At 46.5% G+C, this 16800-nt stretch overlaps 1 protein-coding gene across 9 annotated transcripts in view; it reads left to right on the top strand.

The window, feature by feature from the left end:
• CELF2 (CUGBP Elav-like family member 2) overlaps nucleotides 1-16800 on the top strand; it is an 829377-nt gene that overhangs the window by 796536 nt on the left and 16041 nt on the right. For all 9 annotated transcript variants that reach the window (XM_060293317.2, XM_060293315.2, XM_060293316.2 and 6 more), the window contains one exon: nucleotides 13426-13545. In XM_060293317.2, the coding sequence (XP_060149300.1) occupies nucleotides 13426-13545 (120 nt within the window). The remainder of the gene's footprint in view (nucleotides 1-13425; nucleotides 13546-16800) is intronic.

The following is a 16800-nucleotide window of genomic DNA, read 5'->3' as shown; positions in this document are numbered from 1 at the left end:
ATCCCCACGGGTGCCTGTGTCACCGCTTCATGACTCTGCCCCCTTCTAAGCATCCAAGCTTGTGTGACGCAGGGCGGTGACGCAGGCTCCGCCGTCCTGAATGTGTCTGGTCGAGGCAGGCAGTTTTCTCTGTTTGCAGGTATTGTATTTATTTCCTAAACTACAAAGCCACTGTGCTTACACCGTCTCATTGGTCTGTGGAGAGTGTTCTGTGGATGCACTAAAGGTAGATTCTTGGCGTCCTCTATTAATGTTGTCTCGTTGTAGCTTTTTAAAAATCTTGCAGTCCAGGAAAAGTGGGGAGGGGGTTAATAGGAGGAAATTGAGGCACTGGGTTCCTAGAAAGCGTGGTCCTTTCAGGGGCAGACATATCCGAGACAGGACCTGCCAGTGCACCGATAAAAGAACGGAGGGAAAGATCACCTTCGCGTAGGGAGGATGACAGAGGCGTGGTCCGTGTCAGAGGTTGATCGTCCCCAACGACCACCTTTCTACTTTGCTCGGTGGATCTGGAATCTGGAAAAAGAGGAAGAGCCAGGACTTCCCTGGCGGTCCAGCAGTTAGGACTCCGCGCCTCCCTGCAGGGGGCGCGGGTTCAATCCCTGGTCGGAGAGCTAAGATCCCGCAAGGCACACGGCTACACAACAAAGGGGGAAGAGCCATGTTCCCTACATTCAGCAGTCAGCCTCCCCGCAAACTGCTGGCCATCCCACCTCGTGCAAAGAATGAGAAGGAAGCCGGTATTTCATCCATGTCCCTGATCACAGTTCGAGGAGAGGGAGGATGAGGTCTCTGCCTCTCCAGGGGCCAGGCCAGCGTGGAGCCTCGCGGACCTCAGAGGGGCCTCTGGTTCCTTCTGTGACAGCCACGCAAGGGGAACGAAGGGCATCTCTGTTCCTGTGCCGGTGACGAGGCAGCAGCTGGCTTGGCCACTTCTGTTTGTAATGGCATCCCCACCCTTCCTCCAGTGTTAAAGAAACAGTTAATGAGAGCCCTTCACCCCACTCCGGGCTCACCTGGCCGTGGGGGGCCCTCTGGGCGGCCACAGCATCGGCGGGTGGATGCCCTCCCTCCAGCTCATGGAGGCCTGTGCGGGGCCTCGTCCTGGGAGCGGCCAGACACGGAGTCCAGTGCACCTGCCGCGGCCGCGGTGGACTTTCCACCCCTTCCTTCACTCAGCAAGTCCCTGTGTGGCGCCTACGATGTGTCAGTCCCTCTCGTAGGTTCTAGGAAATAAGACCAGTGAACTCCTGCCCTGTAACCAGGGGGCCTTCTTTGTATGCAAGATAGAACCAGAACTTTTTACTCTTCCATAGTTTTTTACCCCTGTTCCTACCTCCCAGCATCTGTTCCCCTGTCTTATCACAAACCCAACCTCACCTCCTCTTAGCCTCTCACCTTCTCACACCCCAAACTAAATTCTGCACCCAGCCTGGAGGGAATCTGGTGATGCTACGCACAGACACCCCTGAGATCAGTGGGTCCCAGTCTTTACCGAGCAGAAGACGCACCAAGAGGGTGTGTTAATTCACAGTCCTGAGCCGCACAACCGGCAGGTCTCAGGGAACGTCCAGGTGACCGCGATGCAGGAGACCCTTGGCTATACCTTCTTCCCATCCGGTGTGTGTGCTTCCTGCGCCGTCTAAGGGCATCGTGGTCCCTGCCTCCAGAGACAGGATGGTTCTGACGCAGTGGCCCGCGGAGCAGCCCAGCAGCCCTGGGCCGCAGGTCAGAGGGAGTATCGACCACGCAAGGCTGGCCTTTCCCCTGGTGATCGTTTCCGCCACGATCCGGCCATTTGGGATTTGAGTTGCTGCCTCTCTGCTCAGAAGAGAAGGTAGAAGCCTGTGATGTCTGCAGCTCGATGGGGCTGTTTGTGTGGGTGCCTTTGGTCTGCAGCCTCCAAACAGACCTGGGGTCTCAGGCCCTTCAGTGATGCTGTGGGAAAAGGGGCTGGTCCCCTTCACTGAGGGTCGAGTCCTGCCTTCTCGGAGTCCTCGTTTGCCCCGCCGGGAGATGCTGCGGTGTGTGTTCAGTCCTAGGGGGAAAGTAAGAGCTTTTCAGACGTTGGTTTATTGGACTCGGAGGCCCCCAAGCCTAGCCGCGGGCTCTGCCGAAACCCCCGATACGCGACCACGCGGAGACTCTGCTTTCCTGTTCCCACAAACAGGGAAGCTGGGCCCGCTGTGCAGGCCAGTTCTTCCCCACCCTGACTCTGCCCCTCTTGGCCGCCACCGACTGGCCCCCACTTGGGTCTCTGGAGCTACAACGCCTCTCTGTATCAAGACCTCACACTGTTTCTTCCCTTAGCCTTCTCCTCTCTAGGCTAAGTTTTACCTTTCTGTCACCTGTTTGTCTCTCAGCTTGGCTTTCAGGCCAGCTCACCCTCTTCTGGACCCTCTCAAAGCTGTACCCCCAGATGGAGTCTCCTGAGGACCAGCCTGATGATAAAGGCTGGAGAACCGGTCATTAGCTGTGCAGTCGCCTCCCCAGGGGAGAAGATGTTGAATCTTCAGGTGTTGCAAATTGATGTGAAAAGAATGTAATCCCTCCTTGTGAGAACAAAATCCTCCTAGAGGCCACTGACTCCCCTTGGCTCCCGGCCCCTTCCATCTTCAGAGCTGCTATGTCTTTGTGCTGCTGTCTCTCTGATTCTCCTTCCAGCCCCCGATAAGAACCCTTGTGTTTACATGGGGCCCATGCAGATAATCCAGGAACATCTCCCCATCTCAAGGTCAGCCGAATCACAACTTTTAATTCCTCTGGGTCATGTAACCTGACATGTTCACAGGTTCCTGAAATTAGGACATGGACCTCTTTAGGGCGACAGTAAATTCTGCCTACCTTAGAGAACAAGAGTAGTGATTCTTACCTCCCGCTCTAAACACTGCCCTGGAGACCTAAACAAACTTAGTTTACCTACCCAGTCATGCAGAAGTTAGCACAAAAAGAGAAGAGAGAGCGGGAAGGCCTTTCTCAGGCACCCGTTGGTGTCTCGTATTTCAATTCAGGGGCCCCGACTCTGGCCCGGAGGACATCAGGGCCTCCTGAGTCTGTGCGGGCAGATGAGTCACCCTTGTCCCCAGAAGGGAAATCAAGGCCACTGGGGGCTGCGAGAAGCAGAGACCAGGGGACTGTTTCCTGGGAAGTGAAGCAAAGGTCCTTTCTCTCTGCAAAGCTGAGAATAAGCTTTTATCTCTGGCACAAATAAACGTAAAAAGAAAACAAATGGAACGTCTTTTTTTAATTCAGGTACGATTAGGCTTGCTTGTTATACTGGTTTAAGAAAGTTTTCCAAACAGCCCTTCTCGCACAGCTGTGTGTGTCTTGCTGTTTGGCCCCCCGATTGGCCACACAGCTGGAGAGGGTCCCGTCCTGTACCTCCGTACCGTGTGCACCACGCACACCCCTCTGCTGCCTCCTCCTCTTCCCCAGCCAGTGCGTGCGTTTCCTGGGCGGACCAACCGGAAATGAGAGAGTATGTGTGAAGGACTTACTGATGTAAGAGAAACAAATCCTTGGGCTGAGGGTATGAGTGAGTCTAGTTCTCAGCTCTGTGCTGAACAGAAGTTCTTCTGGGGGCTCTTCTAGCACTGTTTCCTCCTTCCCGTCCTTCCTTCTCCTTCCTTCCTTCCTGCCTTCTCTCTCCCCCCCCTCCCTCTCCCCCCCCTCCCTCTCCCCCCCTCTCCCTCTCCCCTCCTCTCCCTCTCCCCCCTCCCCTCCCTCTCCCTCCCCCCTCCCCCTCTCTCCCCCTCTCCCCCTCTGCCCCCTCTATCTCCCAGCATAGCAAGGGACCAGATGACCTGGGCCCTCCATCTGTGACCTGCAGTTTTGACCTGAGTCAAGCAGCTCTTCTAGACACATCATTCAGCAAGGCACCCCCTGGCTCTGAGAAGAAAGCACCCATCTTATCACTTAGATTAGGATGGGTATTTGGGGATCCCTGAGCTTGGAGTCTTTCCGTCAATGAACTGACCTGGTCACATGAACAGAGTGATTCCGTAACAGGCAGAGATGTACTTCCTCACTGCCAGTCTCCCCCTGCCCCGGCCCCCCTCCCTCTCCAGCACCCCAGTCTCCCCATCCTGCAGTTTGTTTGTTTGTTTGTTTATGACTGCATTGGGTCTTTGTTGCTGTGCACGGGCTTTCTCTAATTGCGGCGAGCGGGGGCTTCTCTTCATTGTGGTGTGCGGGCTTCTCAGTGCAGTGGCTTCTCCTGCTGCAGAGCACGGGCTCTAGGCGCACGGGCTTCAGTAGTTGTAGCTCGCAGGCTTAGTTGCTCCGCAGCATGTGGGATCTTCCTGGACCAGGGCTCGAACCCGTGTCCCCTGCACTGGCAGGCGGATTCTTAACCACTGCACCATCAGGGAAGCCCCTCCTCCTGCAGTTTTTTCATCCAAAGGCACAGAACTGCATTTCCATGTGAGGTCATAGACACATGGCTCTGGTGTGTTGCTTGGCCATTTCACTTCCTGGCTGGCTAGCTGCTCAGAACCTCTTTGGGCTGCTCGGTGGTCTTGAGCTGGTGGTACAGCAGGCGTGAAACGTGGCGTGTGACAGCGTCTGTCCTCGCTGCCCGGGAGCTGAGGTGGCTCTGCTCCCCACCCGCCTTCCTCTCGGCTTTGTTGTGCGGCTTCTCCTTTGCGTGGGGCAGCCTCCGACTGAAGGAGGTGCTGTGGGCAAAGCTGAGCCAACATTTATTTACCAGTGTTCCTTTGGCGTCTTGTAAACAGTTTAACTGAGAAAGCGAAGGATACAGTTCTCAGTGGAGACGGAAGGGAATTTTGGGTGGGCAGAATGCAGTTACCCAAGGCAGCGTCCTGCCGGTCTGCCAGCACAGAAATAGGAAGATATGCGTGTTGCTGGTATTTAATGTGTCTCTGTCTTTTGTGTCTAGGGGCTTTTCTCTATCGTGTGTCTCTTGAATATTTGGTTTTGAGGCATTTGATTGAGATTGGCTGCATGACAAATTTGAGTTTTCCTTTTGCTTTAAACAGATTGTTTGCTAGAACTCAGAAGGTTCTTAAAGGCAGCTAGATACACAGTCGAGATATCTTTTCCAATTTAGACTCAAACCGGGCTGAATTTTCCTTGTATTGTCCAAAGCACTGGAGCACGTGGAGTCTTCTCATTTTAAGGCAAGTTACTTAGTTCAGTTAATCTCATGTTCGATTCCTCTCCCTCCTATTTTTCACCCTCTCCCCATCAGTCTACTGGGACCATCCAAGAACAGCACAACAAGAGGTCAGAAAACTACAGTGCACTCTAGCCACTCTTCCTGGGTTTTAAATAAATAGAAAAGCAAGATATAAAGAGATCTCTCACTTGCATATTGTTTCTTTTTTCTTTTTTTTTTTTGGAGTATAGTTGATTTACAGTGTTGTTAGTTTCAGGTGTACAGCAAAGTGATTCAGTTATACATATACATATATCCATTCTTTTTCAGATTCTTTTCTCATATAGGTTACTACAGAATATCGAGTAAAGTTGCCTGTGCTACGTAGTAGGTCCTTATCGATTATCTATTTTATGTATAGTAGTGTGTATATGTTAATCCCAAACTCCTAATTTATCTCCCCTGCCTCACTATCCCCTTTGGTAACCATAAGTTTGTTTTCTATGTCTGTGAGTCTGTTTCTGTTTTGTAAATAAGTTCATTTGTATCATTTTTTTAGATTCCACATATAAGTGATATCATATATTTGTCTTTCTCTGTGTAACTTACTTCACTTAGTAGGATAATCTCTAGGTCCACCCATGTTGCTGCAAATGGCATCATTTTGTTCTTTTTTATGGCTGAGTAATATTCCGTTACATCTATATACCGCCTCTTCTTTACCTGTTCATCTGTCGATGGACATTTAGGTTGCTTTCATGTCTTGGCTGTTGTAAACAGTGCTGCAAAGCACTCAGTCTTAACTGTAGCCCCACTTTGCCTCCAGTTTTCTGTTTTGAAAAGAGAACAATGAAATTGTGACAGTGTGTTGTTTCCAGCCGTAGCCTCATTTTTCAGCACCTGCCGGGCCAAGCTAATACACTTTATCTGTTCTTCCTCAGGATGCCCATGCTAACCTTCGTGATCCCTCTCCTGCCACCTCCATTTAGATACAGGGCGACCCCCGCCAAGGGGTGGTGCAGAGGATTAGAGACTCATGAGGTCTGTGCGGTAAACGAGCCTGAAAATTTCACGTTACAGAGACTGAGGCGATAAGGCCCCGTCGTAGGTGTCGGGTCTCCAGCAGCTATGAGGAATACCCCGCATCAGCATGGTGACAGGTCACGTGAGGCTTCTAGGGACGTGGTGGCGTCCCTACTGATAAGCGACCTTCTCCAGATTAGCGACCTGAGGGCGCGGGTACCCACCCTTCTCCATCGTTGCTGCGAATGGCACCCGGGTCTGGGGGCCTTTCTGATGATAACAGTAGCTTGTATGTGTTTCTCAGATGAGTGCCAGAGAGCATCCTGACGCAGGTACTCAGTTTACTCCCCTCCATGCCTCCTCCCAGGTTGCTTCACGTTCATTTCCTTGCTGTTGGAGGAATATGTCATCTCCTCATCCTGGTCCTTTCAGTTCCTTTCCCTTTTCTTTGATCTGAATGAAGAGTCTGAGGGCCCTGAATAAAATAAGGGTTTTCTGCCGGTCACCGCACGCTGGCCCTGGAATTCTTTCATGAGCTACCAAAGACACAGATTTTTATGAAAGTGTATTAAGGTCCTTTGCAGTGCAAGCAGTTGACCCAGTTTTCTTTCTCTCTAAAATGCTTGTCAAGTCTCTGCTGTCTCATTCTAGTCTAGCCAGTCCAGCTCTACGGTTGCTGTTTGCCTGGTACATACTTTTCCACCCTTTTACTTTCAACCTGTTTGTGGCTTTGAATCTAAAACGTGTCTCCTGTAGACAGTGTAGACAGATCTGGTTTCCTTTCATTCTTTGAACATATTTATAATGGCTGCTTTGATGTCTTTGTCTGCTGAGAACAGTGTCTGGGCCGTCTCAAACTGTTTCTGTTGCCTGCTTTCTTCCCTGTGTGGATCACACTTTCTCATTTCTTTGCACATCTCATAATTTGTGAACAACTAGACATTTTATTCTGGACACTGATCCTCCCTACTCTCCCCCACCAAACCCAGCTGCTGCTTGTTTGCTCATCTGCTTAGTGACTTAGCAAGTGGAGTTTATTCCCTACAGGATGCTTCTGATGGCACTCCTTAGAGAACACAGCCTCGGGCTGTGAGTGACATTCTTATATTTCCTTTTTTAAATGGCATAATTCTTCCAAATAGCTCTCTTTGAATGCCTTTCTGCCGGATTGCCTGTTCAGTTTCTGGCTGGTCTGTTTCTATTGCTATCCCACCCAGCCTCCATTAATTTCTAGTTGTTTAATCTGTTGTTTTTGACCCTGGGCATGAACGGCCACCACAGTCTGATTCTGTTAAAAGTCAGGCCCCTCCACAGGGAAAGTCTTCAAGGCCATTCCTTGAAGCTTGCTGTGACCCCGGGAACACTCTTCCTATCTCTCTGTTTCTCTGGTTTTCTCTGTTAAACTTCTGGATGGCCTACCATTCTGTTCCTCTTAATGGCCCACCACCAAAATATCTATTGTTTTCCATGGTGCCTTAGGCTTGAACTTCCCCGCACTGTGTTCCAAATAAATGCATTCCTCTTAGGGAAAGTTATGGAGCTCTCTGTTCTTGTGACCTCTCTCTCTCTCTCTCTCTCTCTCTGTGGGCAGACCCTCTTTGCCACTGCCCTGGAGCTAAGGGCAGGGACAGCAACCTGCTTTGCTTCAAGCAACCCCTGGCCTACAAGAGGGGTGATGCAGCAGGGCAGTAGCACCTGCTCGTCTCAGCTGGCTTCTCTGGGCATAGAACCTCCGCCCAGAAGCAAGATGGGATGAGGGTAATTGGGCCCAGTGTTCTCCGAGTGCTGTGCCTGGGGTTGAGCTTCCACCCTCTGAGTACAGGCTGGTTCGAGGAAAGGACTCAACACTTCTTGACCTGCAGTAGAGTTTCTGCAAAACAGGGCCAGGGAAGAAGGATGGTTAGAAAGGCCAGTGGTCTACCCCTCCCTAGGAGAAACCATCGCTATAGTTTGGGAGCTGAAAAGAGCCCCCATCTTCCTGACCACAACCTCCTGGGGTAGAGCTTCCATTACGCTGAGCTTGGGGGAGAGGAGGACAGGGGATAGCACAACCTGCTGGTTGTGGCTCAAATGTCACAAACTCCTGCTCTTCCTACTGAGATTTAGTCAGTTTTCTTGAGAAAGAAATTTCTTGGGACTTCCCTGGTGGTCCGGTGGTTAAGAACCCACCTTCCAATGCAGGGGATGCAGGTTCGAGCCCTGGTCGGGGAATTAAGGTCCCACAGGCGCGGGGCAGCTAAGCCCGTACACGGCAACTACGGAGCCCGTGCACCACAACGAGAGAGAAGCCCACGCCGCAGTGAAAGATCCCATGTGCCGCAACTAAGACCTGACGCAGCCAAATAAAAAGCAAGAAATTTCTTTTTCTTTCAAGGATCTTATGATACTTTAACTCAAAAAAGCTCCCCCCTGCAGCCCATGGGTGGTGTATTCATGTTGTCATGTGTTTTAGCTCTAAGTTGGTTTGGTTTGGTTTGAATTTCTGTCCATTGCTATTTTCTATAGCATTTATTTAGGTATGCCCATATATTTATCACATCCTTATTATTCCTCCTCTTTTCATCTGGGATCATTTCTCCTTTAGTTTGAAGTATCCAGTAGCAGTTCAGTTAGTGAGGGTCTAATGGTGAAAAAGTCTCTTAGCTTTTGTGTGAAAAGTACTTCTTTATTTTGTCCTAGTTTATGAAATACATTTTTGCTGGATATTCTAGCTTGACGGTTAGTTTATCTCAGCACCTTTTACTAACTTGCTTACATTATTACTGTTTAGGTATCAGGTACTGAGATGTCTAATTGTGGTCTTTTGAGGTTTTTTTTTTTCTTCTCTGGTTGTTTTTTAAATCTTCTTTGGTGTTCTGCATTTTTTGCTGTGGTGCATCTAATTTATATTTATTTTCATTTTTCCTGATTGAAATTCACTGGGACCTTTGAACATGTGGATGTGGGAGAGGATCTTGTATCAGTTCTGGAAAATTCTCAGTCATTAACTCTTTACATATTGCCTTTTCCCTGTTCTCCCTTTTCCTTCAGGAACTTCAGCTAGACGTATGTTAGACTAGTCCATGTCCCTTAATCTGTTATCATTTCTTTCTCAGTTATGTATAATCTCCTCAGGTCTGTCTTCCAGCTCACCAAATTCTTTCTGTGACCGTATCTAATATCCTGTTAAACCTGTATATCCATTGAATTTTATATTTTGATTATGTTTTTTCACTTCTAAGACTTTATTATTTAATAATTTTATCAGTATACTTGGTCATTTCTTATAGTCTTTTTTTTTTTTCATTTTCCACCCTTTTTTTTTTTTTGCGGTACGCGGGCCTCTCACTGTTGTGGCCTCTCCCATTGCGGAGCGCAGGCTCAGTGGCCATGGCTCACGGGCCTACCCACTCCGCGGCATGTGGGATCTTCCCGGACCAGGGCACAAACCCGTGTCCCCTGCATCGGCAGGTGGACTTTCAACCACTGAGCCACCAGGGAAGCCCCCCACCCTTTTTAAATTGTGCAGACATGTTAAATGTACCTCCATTCTATTGTGTGCTAATAATTCCAATATCTGAAGTTTTGGTGGATCTAAATATGGTGTCTAACTCTGTCTCTGCTGCTTCTTACTCTTGGTACTTGTGATTTTTTTGTCTTGTGAGCTTAACTATCTTGGAACCTTATTTCTGAGAATTCTTTGCTGAAAATGGGCCTTTTCAAGGTTGACTTATAGTTGATTCTGCAGGGTGCTGGAAGACAGTACGAGCTAGGGACCACTTTAAATTGCTGGCTTGAGCAATTTTGACCAGTCAGATAAAGTTGGTTTGAAAACTGATGTGAGGGCTGATTGGTTATATACTATCAGAGGGAAATTCCCCTTGCCATACTCCACACTAAGTTTTGAGACAGGCAGTTTTCCTTACCGTTTCTGAAGTGAGAGTATATCTTGTTCACTGACTGTTTAGCCTTTTATAGTGTTCCAGACTTATTGGTGGGGAAGTCTCTTCTTAGATGCTTTACCTCAGGCGGGCCCTAGGCTTTCTTGTATTTCTTACGTACTGAGAAGCTTTGAGAACTGAAGCTCAAATTTATCTGGTCCACCTTAAGGGGAAAGCTACCTTCAATGCTCCACTTACTTCTCTGGGTGCCATCTTTCACTCACATCATTGATTGCTGAGTATTTCTTACTAAATGGTCAGTTATTGATGCAATTTAAAAATATTTTTAAAAACATCTTATTAAGCATTTTAGTTTTTTTTCAGTGGGAGAGTCTCTCTAGTAACCTAGACCACCTAACTGCCAGAAATTGAAGTCCCCCCACCCCGCTTTCCCACAGAAAAATACACTTCTGTTTGACGTCAGTCTACATGTGATAAGGGGTAAAAACTATCCCTAAGGCATGTTCTGATTCTAAGCCAGTAATAAAGGCCTGAAGAGTTTTCACACAATTTTAGGTGACACCAGGGAAGAACTTCTAGAATGGTAGTATGAGAATATCTGTGGACTTTTTGCCAGTGAAAGACCCATAACTGGTGAAAATTATTTAAAAAATCAACCACTTAAAGTCTCTAGAAATTGTCCTAAGCATATACACAAATGGAGAAACATTCTAGAAAATGTTCTGGCAAAGAATAAAGATAATGTTAACTTTGATTCTTTTAAGTTATGTGTGACTTAAAATTTTTATGGTAATACATAAAAGAATAGAAATATTAAATATTACCTCCAAAAAAAGATATTACCTCCAAATATTAAATATTACCTCCAGTAGTAGAGGGGGAAAATGGAATGTGGAAAAACCCAACAAGTAATCCTAAAAGGTAGGCAAGAAAGAAGAGAAAAAATGTAATATAGGCAGGACGTATACCACAAAATTTAAATAGTTCCGCTGAAAGACTATCAAATTATTAGGCTGTATTCTGTTTTTGAAAACCTGTTTATATACTGATTATAAGAAATAGAGCTAAAATATAAACAGACAAAAATAAAAAGATGGCAGAAGATATACCATGCAAATAACAAAAGAAGGGCTGGTGCTTTTTTTTAACATCATATAAAACAGACGTCAAGGTAAAACTAGAAATGAAGAGGTCACCACAAAAAGTTTATTTCAACAGAAGATACAATGATCTACAAACATCTGTGGAAGTTGTAAAGTAGCTTCAAGAGGTATTCCCCCAAATTGACATATTTGCGTGGAGTAACTGGCATCACCATAGTGGAGGATTTTCAGGTGCTTCCCTCAGTAACGGACAGATCAAGCAGACAAAGAAATGGGACTTAAATGTAAATGCTCCTGATTTTTAAAATTTATTAAGAAGAAATTATGAGTAATTTTATACCAATATAAATTCAAAAACTTCAGTGAAACATACAAATTCCTAGAAAGCTATAACCTTAATAAAACTGATTCAAGAGGAAAGAGAAAAGTGGTTTGGGGTTTTAAAAGAAAATGTCCTCAATTTTCAGAGTTACATACTGAAGTATGTAGGGATAAGATGGAAGTAGGAAGTAGAGTGGTTCTCAAATATTCTAGAATCTGGATATGAGTTTGAAGGAATTTGTCACTATCGTCTCCTTTTGTGTGTACTTGAAAAGTTTCATAACACAAAAGGACTATAGAAACATTGACTTGATTATGTATAATTTTACTTTTAAAAGAGAAAGAAAATACGTACACATCATGAGGAGTCAGAAGCTAATGCCATATACATGGGCAGAAATGTGGCAAGGTGGGGAATTCATTTTTCAGGCATTTGATCTATAGGCTCACCCAGCAGGAATCCCAAGCAAGGTGCATTGCAAGCAATACTGTGTGGTTTCTGAAGGCACAGCAGGAATGAGCTCCATCTGGGCAGGAACATTCCAGCAGGATGGACTGAAGTTCCCGGCCATCCTAGAAGGAAGGAAGTTCACATGCTCACAATGATTCCACAGCTAGAAGTGGCTCAAGCGCCACTTTTATCAGTGGTCAGAGTTTCGCTTAGCTTTTACGTCTATCACTGGGATAAAGTGAGATAATACATGTGAAAAAAGTCAGCAGACTATCAAGCTATACAAATGTAAGATAACCTGAAATGTTATTTACATTGTAAGTGTAAAAGGGATTAGGGAGGACGGCAACTTTGGAGAACATTTTAGTATTTCCTCAAAATGGTAAACATAGATTTGTCATATGACCCAGCAGTCCCACTCCTAAGTATGTCCTCAAGAGAACTGAAGACATATGTCTGCCCAGAAACTTGTGTACAGATGTTCACAGCAGCATTATCCATAATAGCCCCAAAGTGGAAACAATCAAAATGTCCACAACTGATGAATGAATAAACAAAGTGGAGTGTTTCCACAGAATGGAATATTATTCAGCAATAAGAAGGGATAAAGTACTGACACGTGCTACAGCGTGGATGAACCTTGAACACATTTTGCTGAGTGAAAGAAGCCAGGTGCAAAAGATGACATATTTTATGATTCCATTTATATGACATATCCAGACTAAGCAAATCCACAGAGACGGAAAGTAGGTCAGTGGTTGGCAGTGTCGAGGGAGAGGAGAGAAGGTAGAATGAGTGCTAACGAGTATGGGTTTCTTTAGAGGGTCATAAAAATGTTATAACCTTAGTGGTGCTGGTTGTACAACTCTGTGACTATACTGAAATCAGTAGATTGTATACTTTCAAGGAGTCAATTTTATAACATGAATTATATCCCAATAAAGCGGTTATTTAAAGGGGGAGGGGGGAGGGGAAGGAGAGTTCGGGCCAAAATGGTTTTATCTCCTATCACTCTCCGCTACTATAAGCACCACTACCTGGGTCCTGAAGTCGTCTGTCAAACCCAGGAATTTTTTTTTTTTTTTGAGCTTCATTGAGAAAATGCCAAGTCTGAAGCATAAGCAATATGAAAGCCAAGAACCGCCATTTTACTCCTCCTTCCCTCCCCCTTTTTTTGTGCGGGTCATTTGTTCAGAGGCTTCCAAGGTGCAGCTGGTGAAAGACCCACCACCCAGGAGGACGGGCTTCCTATCGTGGACTGTCCCCTACTAACCAGCAATGCACATGTTCGCTGGCTGGCACAACAGATCTGTGATGCTTTTTTTTCACCAGATCTCATTGTCACAGTTGCCACAAGGACAACCCCATGTCTTTCACACCAAAACCTAAGCGCAACTCCCAGACTGCCCGTGGTTGAAGGCTCCCCGGCTGTGTCTGCTGTGATGGGGACAGACTACTTCCTGGGCCATCTGGCTTTCACTCATCCTGTGCTTTCTCTCCCGGGTTCCCTGTCTGTCTTTTGTTTTGCAGTGGCTGCTTCAACCCCCAACTCCACTGCTGGTGCGGCCATGAATTCTCTGACCTCTCTCGGGACTCTGCAAGGACTGGCAGGGGCCACTGTCGGACTGAACAACATTAATGCACTAGCAGGTACCATCGCAGTGAGCATCTGCTGCTCTGGTGGACAGCCTCCCCCCAGATTCCCCACAGACAGTGCTCAGCCAGAGACGACCTAAAAGGTTACGTCACGGGGAGAGCTAAAGCTTGGGATGGAGGAGCAGAAGCACGTGTTTTGACAGGCGAACGCTGCCTACCCCTGTTTTGTCTCCAGAAATACCCCACCCGAAGTCTTTTGTAATGTGTAGACTGTGTATTTAGCCATAGGTCTCTGTGGTTGACAGGTATCTGCAGGTTTCGAGGGCTTTGGTTTGATTCTAGTTTGGTTCCCTTCATCTGAGGGGAGGAAGTGTGTTATAAAAGAAAAATCAATGGGCTAGAAATCAGGATGCATGGGGCCAGCTCCCAGTCACCTGCAGGAATCTGAGGCCAATCACTGCCCACAACTGGACTTCAGGGTCCCATCTGAAAATTGAAAGTTCTGGATCAGATGATCTTAAGGGTCCCCTCCAGCTCTAAAACCCAAAGGTTCATGGCGATTATACAGGAGGAGAAATGAGGCCTTGGGAAGCAGAACAAGGCTGAGTGGCGAGGAGCCGCCCCCGGAGTCAGGGGTCACCCTACAGCAGTGCATCTCCTAAGGGCCCCGTTCCAGCTAACGCAGGTTGAAGCAGAATGAGGCAAATTGCTTACAGAATTACTTAGCTCTGAAACATACAGACCCACCAAAGCACTCTAAGTCGTTTACACAGCCTGCCCGTTTCCGGCATTCTAGATCTATGGGGAGAAGAGTGCCCGGCCAGAGGCCGAGTCATATCTGAGGCTCGAGCTTAGCCTTGGCCCCTCCAATTGGGGAAGGTCCTCGGTCCACAGAAGGGACACCTCAGTTGCCTTTCCCTCAGCTTGGGCCCGCACCCTTACCCCGTGCCTGAGAATAGCCACGTCCAGAAGGACCATGGCAGCCTGACTCAGGGACCTAATTACCTACTGGGCAACCCAGCCTCTGCCCATTTTAAGCATTAAGAAAAGGGTCCTTGACAAGTTGCCTTATTTTAAACCATGATTGACTAAGTGTACAGTTTTTAAAGGGTGATCAAGCAGTAGTGTTTTTAAAAGCAAAAAAACAACACCCCAATAATTCTATATCTTCAAATCCCAAAAGAATACCTTGCAATTTGTTTGGTAAAGAAGCACCTAGAACTCATCCAAATGAAGACTAACTTTTATAATCCAGATAAGAGGATAAGTCGTACATTTAGAGGTAGGAAATGTGTTGAGGTTTTATTAAATCCTTTTATTCCTACGTTTTGGGGAAAGCAGTCATAACCTTGGACTGAGTTTTATCTGACCAAAGGCCAAAAAGAGCAGACAAGAAAAAGATTTCTTTCCTTCCCGACCAGATAGCTGTTGATTAGCAAGCACGTGTTGAATGAAGTGGTGGCCGCGTGACAGCAGAATGTTTTACTCCAGTGAAGCTGCCTCCAGCTGCCCTCCTGCCAGCAGCCCTCATGGCCCTGCCTCCTGTTTCTGACCTTGTTCTGCAGACGCTCCAACTCACTTGTCCTTCCCCTCGGTTGCAGACGTGTGTTTGCACACATCCCTTCATGCTGCTTCTCTTGCCCCAGGACCTAGTTCCCCTAAAACAAGGAATTTGATTTGATCGCCTGCCTGTCCTTGGTCTGCACAGTAACAGGCCAGTGGGAATGGCTGTCCTCCTCAGCACGTGCTCATGACTGCTGTGTGTTGTCTGTGTGGTCCCGCCTCTCTCCATCCTGTTCTGTTGTCCTTTGCGGGGATTTTCCCATCGTTATCATGAGCGACTGGAGAGGGACTGTGTTGAATGGCAGAGAGACCATGAGTAGTTCCTGTGTGGGACCTGTGTTATTCCAGTTTTGCTCCTGGCAAGAAAAACAGCCTTAAATTGTTTTTTGTTTTTTAAATTCTTTGCCATTGGGTTAATGTAAGTACATATAGGTCATGGGAAATTAAGACTGTTTCTAGTTTCAAATAACCCCTACTAGACAGTATGAACCAGAAAAATGTTTAATCAAACCAAAAGTCATGCACAAAGTAAAATACATTCCTTCTGATTGGGTAAATTACTATCAGAGCTATTTAACAATCGGCACCGGCTTGGAGCTAAGATTTGCTTTCTCAAATACCAAGAGAAAACCTTCTAATATAGAGTGTCCTCTTTCAAACCGTTCTTCCTTAACAGACGTGATGATGCTACCTGTCCTACTGGATAAGAAGGTAGTCAACAAACGGTTACCTGGACAGAGGCAGCTTGACAAATAGTTGGCCACAGCTTCCATATCATCACTGTTTCCTCCCCCACTCCACCCAGGAGCCATTACTTGCTACCGTAAGGAGAGTTTTCTGGTTTTCTGAGTAAAGCCACCTCTTTTCCATGGACGAAGGAGCCATGGAGAAAAGTAGGTAGATGGAATCTAGTTAATTCCCAAACTCATCCTGGGAGAATCTGACTGCCTTCCCTGCCAGAGGGCCTCTCAGCTCCCCACAAGGTAAAGCTTCGGATGGTAGACAAGTAGCTGAACCAGACTGTTTGAGCTTCATACCCTTGTTCTTCCTTATACGCTCATAGAAGGAGGGACTAAAAAAAGGACAGCGCTCTAAAGCTTAAAAGCGGAAAACAGCAAGATCAGAAGGAAGGAATGTGGGCAATTCACTAACAGAGCTTTCCCTTCTGGATTAGTTGAGGGTTCTCCAGGCAGGTTTCATACACTAATAGCTGAACGAAGACGAAGAAAATATTTTTTGCAGTTATATCCACCCAGGAATCTGTATCTGATTTTGTGCTTAAATGTATGTCAAGTGACATCCTTATTTTTCCTTTGTTAAATGAGCTAATTCTTCCAAATGGTTTACCATATAGTGTTTAAAGTTATGATTATCTGCATATCACCAGCCACAAATGCCTGGTGAGTAATGTTTACGGAAACACTTTATGTAAAGGAGAGAAAAGATGCGATGCTTTGGGCATAGTGTTGCGGTGGCTTGTCACCCTTGGTATGCCTTGTGAAATTAGTTTTAATCTGTAGTACTGGAATATATAAAGATACATGTAGTTAGGTACATACACAAGCACATACAACATCACATACACTTGTGACCACATTATTAACACAGGCATGAGCACAAGTGCCACTAATTGTATATATTCATATCCATCTACCCTGATTTTATACATTTCTTAGACCTAAGTCCTCATTATCAGCTTGCAGCTTAGAAGAATATATCCCATTTATACCAAAGAAAATTTATCCC

This window comes from Globicephala melas, chromosome 2 (assembly GCF_963455315.2).
Source record: "Globicephala melas chromosome 2, mGloMel1.2, whole genome shotgun sequence".
Lineage (NCBI taxonomy): Eukaryota > Metazoa > Chordata > Mammalia > Artiodactyla > Delphinidae > Globicephala > Globicephala melas.
This window is presented reverse-complemented; position numbering and strand designations above follow the sequence as displayed.